The 13,294-nt window shown below is 41.4% G+C and overlaps 1 protein-coding gene across 14 annotated transcripts in view; it reads left to right on the top strand.

The window, feature by feature from the left end:
* Nucleotides 1-13,294, top strand: part of mdga2a (MAM domain containing glycosylphosphatidylinositol anchor 2a) — a 308,605-nt gene that overhangs the window by 234,307 nt on the left and 61,004 nt on the right. For all 14 annotated transcript variants that reach the window (XM_053237458.1, XM_053237457.1, XM_053237455.1 and 11 more), the window contains one exon: nucleotides 9,662-9,839. In XM_053237458.1, coding sequence (XP_053093433.1) covers nucleotides 9,662-9,839 — 178 coding nt within the window. The remainder of the gene's footprint in view (nucleotides 1-9,661; nucleotides 9,840-13,294) is intronic.

Below are 13,294 nucleotides of genomic sequence, written 5' to 3'. Positions count from 1 at the left end.
TCCCCTTGGGGATTTTCCCTTGGTCATGCGACGAGAGCCTAAGGAACGCCATTGACCAAGTGAGAGTATTTGATGGTCAGCCAATTCAGCCTAACATTGTGCTATCCCACACGTGTTTTTCAGTTATTAAGGATAGGTTATGTAGAGTGATGCAGGACGCTCAGACTAAAGAATCCCAAAAGTGCCATTGCACCCATTACCCATAATCAAGGTCCCCTTCGAAAGAATTGGCATGGACCTTATCTGGCCATTAGAAAGGTGCATTCAAGAATATCGCTTTGTGTTAGTCCTTGTAGATTATGCAATGCGATATCTGGAAGCCATCCCTCTGCACAACATCTCAGCACACAGTGTTGCGGAGACACTCTTCCATGTTATCTTTGAGGTCACAGGGTGAATCGGAGAAGTCGACTATGAGTTTAGGCAAACTGATAGAGGAGGAGTGGAGAGAGAGGAGCTGGGACTAGAGGTAAGCCTATAAAATGCAGCCCAATACACCCCAGCCCCCTGTGGAGACCGCCTCTCACTGTCTCAGACAGCACAGGTTGCCAGGGTACAAGAGGAATTTTCCTATGTGTTTTTTCCTCTACCCAGTTGCACCAACCTCATAGAACACCACATTGAAACTCCTCCAGGTGTGGTTGTTCACAGCCACCCATACCGGTAGCCTGAACACAAAAAAAGGTGGCTCAGGATGAACTCAAGGCTATGCTTGACATAGGAGTAAACAAGGAGTCCCACTGTGACTGGTGCAGCCCTGTGGTCTTGGTCTGGGTTGGTCCGTTTTTGTGTGGACTTTAGAAAAGTCAACGTGGTGTCTAAATTTTGATGCACATCCGATGCCGTGCATTGATGAACTGCTCGATCAGTTAGATGCTTTTATTCGACACTGGATTTGACCAAGGGGTATTGTCAGATTCCCTTGACTCCAATATCTCACAAAAAATGGCCTGTTCCACTCTGTTTGGGTTACACCAATCTCTCACCCTTCCATTTGGAGCCTCAGTGACCATTCAAAGTCTCATGGACAGAATCTTCTGCCTGCACAAATCATATGCCGCAAATTACTTAGATGACAATCATTTACAATTATGATTGGCAGTGGCATTTACAACATCTGAGAACTGTCCTGAGATCTTTGAAATGGGTGGACCTCACAGCAAACCCAAAGAAGTGTGCAGTTGGGCAGGTGGAAGACCACAGCGATTGTGGCCTGCCTGAGACCCAAGACCAAAAAGGGGGTCTGGCTGGCTATTATCAGAGGTTTGTGACTTTTTCAAAGGTTATTGCAGATTACCCGCCAACTGTGCCAGGTTACATCTGATGGCACAGATGGTGATGGCAGATTACCTCTCAAGCTGAGTCAGCTGCAGGCCGGATGGCTTGCCGGCCTGAGTCAGGTGGTGTGGGTATGTGGTGGCAGGGGCGTGGTCAAGCATCAGCTGTGGACGGAGAGGAGGCAGGTCGAACTGGCAAGTAACATATGATGATTCTCACCTGTGTCTTATTACCAGCAGTCTACTTATTTGTGTCTTTTTGTGTTTTCAGTTGTTTCCCGTAACCTGAGAGAGAGAGGGAGAGAGAGAGAGAGAGTGCAAGACCACTTGGCAGAACTTGCAAGACACACGCACACGTGCCTAGAAATGTGAACTTGAACCGCGAACGAAGGCCACGAATTTTGTTTTCTGTTGAGTTTTGAAAGTGCACTGAAAAGCGCGGACTGAATAAACGTGAGCCCAGAGCTCAGTTAAGATTCCACCTGTCTTCCAAGTCTTCCTCACACACCAGGGTTCTACACACAGTTAATCATTAATCAGTGCTCTGACCAAGTCAGCTAGCCATCACAATTTGGCCCTTGTCAAAGTCGCTCAGATCCTTACACATGCTCCTTTTTCCTGCTTCCAACACATCAACTTCGAGAACTGACTGTTCATTTGCTGTCTAATATATCCAACCCCTTGACAGCTGCCACTGTAATGAGACAATCAATGTTATTCACTTCACCTGTTAATGTTATGGCTGATCGGCGTATATACAGGGTGTCCCAAAACTCTCAATACATACACTGTATGCCAGCACCATGTCAGTTATGCCTTTGTCAGTGGATGTTCATAGATGTCCACTTCTCGGTTGGTCCGCAACACTTCCAGTCAATTTAAGTTTGGCCACAGTGTCATGTGTGATTTGCTTGCCATATGTCCCGTTAAAGTCCATCGCACCCTTGCAACAGCTTCCTGATCCAGCCATGAGAATGATTTCAATACATTCTTCTTTTGTCAAAGGCATTCTTAAAGGCTATATACATATACATATATATGTACATAAAAAATGTATGTATGTTTTCCAAAATTTTTGGAAAGACATTATATACAGATATGATAGATATTTGATCATAATATGTTCTTTTGGCCCAAGGGACTAAAGGAGCCAAGACCTGCCCCATCACACTGAACTATGCAGAGTCATTTTAGGCAGAGTAAAGATCATATATTTTGTCAAATACTTTGTCTCCTTTTATGATATTATGAGCATTATTATTAGTAAAGGTACTAAGCACTGCTGTGTCCACCAGCCTAGAGTTGGTGAAGACAATACCACTCATTTTTAATAAGTATTAATGTTTATAAGTTGTCACTGGAACCTCTTTCGTTAGCTTTTATTTAAGCATGCCAAAGATTTGTCTAATCACCTATCATAATCATTCAATTCTTTATTTGATTGTTTATCCCCTATTCATGTGCCCTGCACTTGAATGGAGCTGGAGGCTTGTGCTCAAGGATTTTATTATTTGACTGCTGTCTTTGCAAAATGTTGGTCCATGAGCCATAAGAGTAAGCAAATGTATTTACAGCTTATTAGTAACATTGGATCTAAAGCCATCTTGTTTCAGCTGGGTTGTATTCCCATTTTTATTATATTTCCGTATTTATTCCAATATTTCTATTCATATAAAACATTCTTGACTTGCATTCCACAATGTAGGGAGTATTACCAGTGATTCTCTTGGCATATGGAAATTTTGTCATCTTGGACAGTTGGGGATAAATGAGTTTTTTTTTTATTTTATTTTATTTTAGTATCTTGGTGATAATGATAATGCCTTAAGTGAGTGCACTTTGAAAAGTTATTGCATGAACACGCAAATTTTTTGTTTTATAAGAGTTTTGCGTTTGTGTGTGTGTGTGTGAGAGAGAGAGAATTTTCTTTCTTTTTTCTGACCTACCGTTGCCTTTTTTTCTGTATGATCTGCAGACATGGAATTAGACATTGCACAGTAGCAATAAAGAATAATTGGATCTCAAGATAGAAATCTTGTTGACTGTTGTTGCCGCAACTCTCTTTTTGTTTTTTGTTTTCTTTTTTCTTTTCCCAACTTTCCCAACTTGCTCATCTTTTAATTGACTTCGATGATGTCGACAATATCCTTTCGAGGCAATGTAAACTACGCTACACAGCAAAATCTGCTGGGAAAATTTTTTGTTGCCATGATCAGCATCTGTTACACCAACGCTCTATTGCCAGCCCTGTGTATTTACAGCTTGCCTAATTGTTTCATGGTAACATTATAAGCCAAGCTTATGTTCACAATTCCACTAATGAGTATTTGAATAACCCTGTGAAATGAAAAAAATAACTTATTTAGACTCATTTAGATTAGTTTTTTTCGAAATCAATTTTTTTTATTCAAAAAGATCTTCTGTTATTTCATTAAAAAGATTATTTGTTAACATCAGACACATTTAGTACACTAATCTTTAATGTGACATTAAATGATATGAAAGTTTCCTAGTGAAAAAAAAAAGAAAATTATAGTGCAAGATGTATAGCCTTCTTGGAAGGGGTCTAAAAAAGCTGCAGTCAGTCAGTTTGTGATAACACAGCTATTATAGCTTCTTTACTGACAAGCTGTTTCTTCACTCAGAGTCCTTGGAGAAATACATGATGGAAAAATACTAACTGTGTTGGGTTTTAATTAAATATGGCTTCCCATCTGCTATGGTGGTATAGCAGGCATTAACCACAATCCATTTAAACCCAGAGTAGGGTCTTTTGAGTTGGATGAAGTAATTGTTCCTGCCTTATATTTTAACTTGGCTTTCACTTGATCCCAAGAAGTAGCTTAGTCCACCACTTGGTCAAAAGGTCAATTTGTTGCTTCACACATGTTTACTATAAACTAAAATGTTTATTTTGCCTGCTCTGTATCTTTTGTAATTCCATAACTGTTATTCACAGAGAATTATTTCTCTCTTTGTTGGTTTGTGTGGTTGTTTTTCCTTCATATGAGAAATTCATGTCCAATCATATCGCATTTCAGCAAATTCATCCTAAGATATGGTCCCTTGTACTATAAAAAAAAAGTCATTTAAATTATTTTCAATTCAGTTCAATTTTATTTGTATACCGCTTTTAACAATGGACATTGTCACAAAGCAGCTTTACTGAAATAAATGCATTCAGGATGTGAATTAACCCTAATGAGCAAGCCAGAGGCAACAGTGACAAGGGAAAAACTCCCTGAGATGATATGAGGAAGAAACCTGACTCAAAAGGGAACCCATCCTCATCTGGGTGACACTTGATAGTGCAATTATAAATAAATCCCATCTATAACTGTATACTACATGGTCAAATAGTGCAATTGTATAACCAGGAAATTCATTACAGTTTTCACATGAAGTCTGTTTGTTGAACTTATCCACTGTTCACTGATGGAGACTTGAGTGCAAAACTGTTCGTGGCAATTGTAGTCTTAAAACTATCATAGCAATTGTAGTCCTAAGCCATCATAGCATAACTGTTCATATGAATTGTGGTCCAAAGCCATCTTCAGGCTTTTTAAATGTTACGATCTCAATGATCTTCAAGCTGTCCATGTGGGACCATCTTCAGCAGCAGTGAGTGATTTCCAACTGATGAGATCTCCAACCAGAAGTAGGGCATCAGGATGGATCAGGCAGGTCCGAGGAGCAGAGGGGGTCAGGAACACTGATATCTCAGGAGTAGCATATGTAGGTCAGCAGAGAGGGGATAAGGTAAGAGAGAGAGAGAGCACAGATTATTAGGTATGCTCTTGTCACATAATGGTTAAAGAAAATGTACATTGTATGCAGTGTGCAAGCAGGGACTCCGGCAGTACTAGCTATAACAGCATAACTAATAGGGAGAGACATGAGGGCACCCTGAGACGCAAAGTCGCCAGCCACTCCAACATAAGAGTAAGTAAAGTAAGTAAGAGTAAGATATTCCTTTATTTGTCCCGCAGGGGGGAAATTGCATTTAGCAACAGCAGGGGTACAGTACAGAAAGAGTATAATGGCTTAAATAGTGCTAAAGCAAATATCCTAACACAAAACAAAAAAGAAGAGGGGTGTATACACATAAGTACAGGTTGGTTGAGAATAGTGTAGCTTGCCAGTAGTGTGATGGTATTGCACATTAAAATATTGCAAACTGATATTGCACATAAATGTGAGTGTAAATACTGCAATGAGAGTTTATAAATAAATAAATCAGCAGTGTTCATTATAAAGTCTTACAGCAGCAGGAAGGAAAGACCGACAAAATCTCTTCTTTACACACTGAGGGTGGAGCAGTCTGTCACTGAAGCTGCTCTTCAAAGCTGACAGGACGTCCCGCAGGGGGTGGGACTCGTGGTCCAGCATAGATGTCAGTTTTGTCAGGACCCGTCTGTCACCAACCTCCCGCACTGAGTCCGGAGGACAGCCCAGGACAGAGCTGGACCTCTTGATGACCTTGTCCAGCTTTTTCCTCTCCCTCTCAGTGATGCTGCTGCTCCAACAGACCACACCATACAGGATGGCTGATGTCACCACAGAGTCATAAAAAGTCTTTAGGAGCGCCCCCTGCACACCAAAGGACCGCAGTCTCCTCAGGAGGTAGAGCCTGCTCTGACCCTTCCTGTACAGTGCGTCTGTGTTGTGAGTCCAGTCTAGTTTGTGGTTTAGGTGAACACCCAGGTACCTATAAGAGTCCACTCTCTCAATGTCCATTCCCTGGATCTTCACCAGTGAGGGGGCAGACTGGTGTCTGCGGAAATCCACCACCATCTCCTTGGTCTTTCCCGCATTGATGAGGAGGTGATTTGGCCGACACCAGTCCACGAAGTCCTGCATCAGTCTTCTGTACTCTGCGTCATCGTCGTCACTGATCAGGCCAACGATTGCTGAGTCGTCAGAGAACTTGAGCAGGACACAGCTGTCTGTGTTGTACCTGAAGTCTGCAGTGTAGAGGGTGAAAAGGAAGGGCATGAGCACCGTGCCATGGGGAACACCCACACTGCAGGTCAGGGTGTCAGATACGCAGTCCCTAGCTCTCACAAACTGGGGCCTATTTGTGAGATAGTCCAGGACCCACTCCGCCAGATGTGAGTCCACTCCAGCCCACTCCAGCTTGTCCCTCAAAAGCAATGGCTGAATTGTGTTGAATGCGCTGGAGAAGTCAAAGAATAAAATCCTCACAGGGCTGCCGGGCTTCTCCAGGTGAGTTAGAGCACGGTGCAGCAGGAAGATCACAGCGTCCTCCACTCCGATCCCGGGTCGGTAGGTGAACTGCAGCAGGTCCATCGCTGAGCTCACCTCAGAGCAGAGGTGGCCCAGGACCAGTCTCTCCAGTGTCTTCATCAGATGTGATGTGAGAGCCACTGGCCTAAAGCTGCTGAGGTCTCTAGCGTGCGGTGTTTTGGGCACTGGTACCACACAGGAGGTCTTCCATAGCTGTGGTACCACCCTCAGCTTGAGGCTCATGTTGAAGACTTGCCCCATAATCCCACACAGTTCCTCTGCGCAGGATTTCAGGAGCCTGTAGCTGATACCGTCAGGTTCAGCTGCCTTCCTTGCTTTGATCCTCCTCAGCTCTTTCCTCACCTGGCCAGGTGTGAAAGACAGGGGTGGGCTGAGTGGGTGAATGAGTCCATGGGGCTGTGAGGGGGTGGTGTGGAGTGAGCCAGAGGTGTGAGGGGCTCGGTGAGGGGGGCATTGTCCCGTTGACGAGGTGTGGTGCAGCTGCATGGGGGGAGTAGTGGGTGACTGGTCGAACCGGTTGAAGTGATGGTTCAAGTCATTGACCCACTGCAGGTCCCCCACAACCTGGGAGTGGGGTGCTTTGAAGCCTGAGATGGTCTTTAGGCTCCTCCACACCCCACTGATGTTTTGCTGCTTCAGCTGCTCCTCCAGCTTCCTCTTGTAGTTGGCCTTGCCCTCCCTGATCTTCTTTCTCAGCTCCTTTTGTACAGCCCTGAGTTCCTCCTTGTCCCCTGACCTGAAAGCTCTCTTCTTCTCCTTCAGGAGAGCTTTGATGTCAGGGGTAATCCACAGCTTGTTGTTAGCAAAACACCGTACCGTTTTGGAGGGCACAGTGTTTTCAACACAGAAGTTGATATAGCCAACAACATCATCAACAAACCTGAGTGAACATGTGAGCTTCATCCAAACATCCAAACATCCCAGTTCACCACAGCACTCTATGCCCGTAAATCCTCCAGATCTGCTCCTTTAACCAAGATAAAAAATTTTCACAAAAGGCTTGACTAAACAAATATGTTTTCGGCCTAGACTTAAACACTGAGACTGTGTCTGAGCCACAAATACTAATTGGAAGGCTGTTGTAAGAGAAAGCTCTACCCACTGCTGTAGCATGCACTATTCAACATACCAACAAATAGCCTGCAGCTTTTGATCGAAGTAGGCGTGGCAGATCATAAAAGACCAAAAGTTTGCTCAGGTACTGTGGCACGAGACCATTCAGTGCTTTATAGGTCAATAGTAGTATTTTATAATCAGTGCAAAATTTGAGTGGGAGCCAATGCAGTGTGGATCAGATAGGGGTGATGTGGTCAAATCTTCTGTTTCTAGTAAGGATTCTTGCAGTTGCGTTCTGTACTAACTGTAGAATGTTTATGCACCTACTGGAACAGTCAGACAAGAATGTATCTCGGGAGTAACAATGATCCAACGTAGAGGAAACAAAAGCATGAACTAACTTTTCTGCCTTGTGTACTGACATTATGTTTCTTATCTTAGCAATATTTCTGAGATGAAAGAAGGCTGTCCTATTAATATTATCTATATAAGCTTCAAATGAAAGACTGGAGTCAATGATCACACCAAGGCCTTTTACTGCTGCACATGATGAAATAGAAAGGCCATCGAGACTATGACACAAACTAGTCACTATGTAATCAGAAAGCTTACTTCTAGCTGCAGGTGGTCCTAGTACAAGTACTTCTGTCTTGTCATAAGTTAATAAGCATCCAATGTCTAATGTCCTTTACACATTGCTCAGCTTTATTAAGTTGGTATGTGTCATCTGCATAACAGTGGAAGCTAATACTATGTTTAAGAATAATTTTACCCAGAGATAGCATATATAGAGAAAAAAGCTGTGGGTGGAATACAAACCTTTACCTTAGTACTCATAGAATAGTCACCATTTACATCTACAAACTGATAGCTAGCAGTCAAATAAGACCTGAGTAAGGAGAGGGCCATTTCTGTAACTCCATTTTTTCTAGTCTTTCAAGGAGAATAGTATAATCACTAGTGTTATAAGCTGTACTAAGGTCAAGCAACACAAGCAAGGACACACAACCCTGATCAGAGGCCAGTGGTAGGTCACCTTTCCTGATCACTGGACTTCTGATTATGCGCACCTTTTCCAGTGAGCACACTCCCTTTAAATAAATCGAACAGTTCACTGCTTGGCCATGACTTATTAAAGCATGGGAGCTTAATAAGAAATGGGAACAAGATCATTAAGTTCAGGGCACAAGATAATTAAGTCATGACCCCAACGTAGTAATGCAAGGGAATGAGAAAATTAGGTGCAGTACATCATTGTGTTGTGCCCCAACTGGTGTGTGCATATATACAGGGTTTTACAGAGGGGGAAAAGCTGCAGCTCATCTGTTTTAGTTAAGACACTATAGAAGTTAGATTTCAATATGACTTCATATTTAATAATTGATTAATTTAATTTTTAAGTATTTGCAGAAACATGGAGACTTGGATACAACTTTGATTTTTATTTTAAACGTCCAAAAATCAGGTACAGGATCAAGGATATCAGGTTAACAGAGAGATTCAAAGGCCTAAATGAGAAAACAGGACAAAAAGTGGTGAATGCATAACATTCACAGCAGAGTAAAAGCCAATTTACAGTTGTTTTTGGAGAGTTTTTATTCATGGGTGTCACAGAACAGGTTCCATTTACAGCAATAGTTTAATGTACACCTACACCAGTTTCCTAAGAAGTGAGATGCACAAGTGTGTGTGTGTGTGTGTGTGTGTGTGTGTAAAATCTCAACCCCATCCTTCTTGCAGCATATGTCTATATGTCTTCTTTTGATGTCATAGTGGGTCATGGCAGGGGGCAGGCTCAAGTAGGTTTAAAAATAAAATACCATTGTATCTGTGGAATCAGGTTGTAATTTGTTCTACGTACAAAAACAAAGCTTCAAGGCTTTCTCTTTTACACCTGTTATTAAAAGTTATTAAGTTGTGTCCATAGCCAAATATATCATCTACATCAAGTTACTAGAAGTTACTGGGTACAATACTGATCCAAGTGTATCACAGTAATATAGAAACATAAAAATGAATCTTCTTGAAAGTAACCTTAAAAAAAAAAATTTCTTCCTCAGACAGGACAACAGAGATGGTGGGAGCAGGAGATTCCCATGGAAGGTACCATTCAGAAAGGTGAGCTCATTACCTACAACCTGACTGAGCTTGTTAAACCTGAGGCTTACCAGGTGCGCCTCACCCCCATCACCCGCTTCGGAGAAGGAGATTCCACTGAGAGGATCATCCGCTATAGTGGTGAGTACAGCAAAACTCATACACAAAGAAGCATTGTGTGTGTGTGTGTGTGTGTGTGAGAGAGAGAGAGAGAGAGAGAGAGAGAGAGAGAGATTTACACATGACAGATTTACACATGACAGAATCACATTTTTTTCATACTAAAAGTTAAAAAAGCTAAGACTCAAGAAGTTGAACAGCAGCGCTTTCTTTGATCAGACATCAATAAATATTCTCATCTCATTCTACTCAGCTCAGTGCCACTGCAAAACATTTTATAGGCATTTGTATCCCAAAAAAGAAAGTGCCCTGTTTTAATTTATTTGTTTACTAATCAAGCCTTGGTGAGACTTGAACAGGTCCATGTGTTGGTGGTTGCTAAATTCAACATTAAAGTTTCTTCACACTGCAGTGCTAAAAACGTTGGATGATTCACAGGTAGCTACAAGTCTTGTTTCCCCACATGGCAAAAAAAAAACTTCACTTTACTTGCCTTTGCATAGCACAACCACTTGGAATTATGCCATGCTTGTAGCCCCGTAAACAAAGCTAAAAAACAAAGTACCGCATGACAGCACAAATACATTTGAAGTTTCTGGCACAACATGCACAATGTAATAGATCAATTCAGGATGAGAGATGTCAACCAATGGGGCAAACCATCAAATAACTATTTATTACACAACAAGACATGCCCTGCTCACTTGGGCTACACACAATTTTCCCTCAATCCAAAAAAATTGCTACAAATGAAAAATAAATCAAAGATAAGACTTGCCATATTATTGTAAGGAATAACATTCCCTCTAAAGGTCATGATCTCTCATTTTTTACTTTTTGAAAATACTTGTGTGTGTTTTTAAGCCCAACATATTTGAGTACAATATCATTAACAGTGCAGCTTGGTTTTATAGTAAGCTGAACCTCATACATATCAATTCATAACCAGCAAATGTTTTTATTTTTACATAACTGTCATGTCTATGCAAGAACCAGCATCAAACTGCATTTCCCAAACTGCCTCACAGCCTATAAATATGGCCACCATGAACTCCAGTTCTCAACTTGCGTCATCGCCTACAGACATGGCCACCTCAGACTCCAACTCGCAGCATGCACATTCACTGTCACGTTCACAATCACCCATCTACTGATCACACACATCTGGACTCAAGCACCACTCACTACTATATGAACACTCACAAAACCCACAGTCAGTGCGAAGTATTGTTCAGTGAGTTTGCTCCTTTCATACCGAGTCACTATGTTTGATATTCTGGTTTTGACCTGACTTCGCAATTGCTCTTTGGTTTTAAGATTCTGTCTGTCTTCTGTTTGCTAATCGCTAGTGTTTGGCAGAACAGCACTTTTGAGTCAGTGACACATTGAAAGCATTGAATGAGCACATTGAAATTACTCAGAGCTTCGAAGCACTTGACACTAAGCACTACAGTGATACCTGCTGGACAATAAAAATTCTTACAGCACCTGTCTGTGTCAATCAATAATATCAAGCTGCAGACCCACAGTACCATAGTTTCAGGACAGCAGCACCAGGCCAGTAGTCACCGGGCGGATGTGAGGACAGAGCCTATATTGTCTTAATAGAGTCACGCAACCTACAGTATTGGTGTGTAATTTTCTTTTATTGTATATAATACAAGCTATTTGGTTGGATTGATATCAACAATATTTAACGAAAATACTTTTCAATAAGGTCACTTTTCAATTCATACATGCATAAGGTATCAAGATGTACAATGAGCAATATTTTAAAACATTTATTAATCTTGTTTAATGTTAATGGACATAAACACAATAGTTCTTTTTTAGATGGTATTGCATGAGGTAATGACAAGATATAAAACCTTTTAATTTTAAAAATATATTAACAAATGTTGACATTAACATTAACCAAGATTAACGAATGCTGTAAAAAGTATTGCTTATTTGGTTGGCCCTTCGCCAGGCCTTCACTGCAGCCACTTTCAGTTGCTACTTGTTTGTGGGTCTTTCTGCCTTCAGTCTTGTCTTCAGTAAGTCAAAAGCATGCTCTATTGGGTTGAGATCAGGCGACTGACTTGGCCATTGAAGAATATTCCATTTCTTTGCCTTTGAAAAGTCTTGAGTTGCTTTCGCACTATGTTTAGAGTCATTATCCACCTGCAATGTGAAACGGTGTCCTATCGGTTTTGTAGCATTTGGCTGAATGTGAGCAGAGAGTGTAGCCCTATACACTTCAGAATTCATCTTGTTACTTCTGTCAGCAGTCACATCATCAATAAACACCAGTGAGCCCGTTCCATTGGCAGCCATACATGCCCATGCCATAACATTTGACACATGATGTGGTATACTTTGGATCATGAGCTGTTCCTTTCTTTCACCAACTTTTCTCTTCCCATCATTCTGGTACAAGTTAATCTTGATTTCATCACTCCAAAGAATCTTATTCCAGAACATGGGAGGGTTTTTTTAGATGTTTTCTGGCAAAGTCTAATCTGGCTTTCCTGTTCTTGAATGTTACCAGTGGTTTGCACCTTGTTGTAAACCCTCTGTATTTGCATTCATGAAGGCGTCTCTTGATTGTAGATTTTGACAATGATACGCCTACTTCTCCAGAGTATTCTTGACTTCTGTTGATGTTGTGAAGGGGTTTTTCTTTGATGTGACACACCATTTCAATTTCTGCTGTAATGGAAACATTTGGATAAGTTATTAAAATAACTTGAATCAGGATATGTAAAGGCTTAATACTTAATACAGGATATATAAAGACTTACTACTGGTCTACCATTGTAGATGTCAGGTTCGTGTCCTCCATCTCAACATCTGTGGAGACTGGTTCCAAACAAATCTAGAGTTAGAGCTAAAACTCATAGTTCCTTAAACACACACCCACACACCCACACATTATGGTTGGTGGCCCATGTCTTTCCACTAATTTTTTAAAAAGTGTTTATTTCATATATTTCAATTTATCTAGCACAGCTTGTCCATGCACATTCATCACTAGCTTAGATCCAAAAGTCTTCCTTAATCTAGTCATCACTTTGTTGTTCTTGTTTTCATTATAGTGGTGAATTATGGTCCTCATTTGAAACAGATATGTTGATGGTAGAGACGTTCAAAAAGTAGTTGTTTTTCCTCATCTTTGAGAACAGTTGCTCTGCGACCTGGCTATTTACTTTGCCAGCTAGCTGAGGCACTATGGTGAGCTCCCTCAAACATCTCTACTGTCTTTGGTATTGCCCTCATGAAAACGGACAGACAATACATGATGATTAGAAGAACCCATCACTGGGTGTCAGGATCTGTCACTCTCCTTTTTTCATCCTGCCAAGGCAAAGACACTTTCAGCTTTCCAGATTTGGCCAGTTCTAAGTTCGCTTCAGTGGGTTCTGCTAAGCGTCCTTCATATGGACAAATGGATGCCCTTAGACTAATGCGTGTTTTGAGACCCTGTGCAAAGTCAT

This window comes from Pangasianodon hypophthalmus, chromosome 10, assembly GCF_027358585.1.
Source record: "Pangasianodon hypophthalmus isolate fPanHyp1 chromosome 10, fPanHyp1.pri, whole genome shotgun sequence".
Lineage (NCBI taxonomy): Eukaryota > Metazoa > Chordata > Actinopteri > Siluriformes > Pangasiidae > Pangasianodon > Pangasianodon hypophthalmus.
Note: the sequence above shows the minus strand (reverse complement) of the source record. Positions and strands in the feature narration are given on the sequence as shown.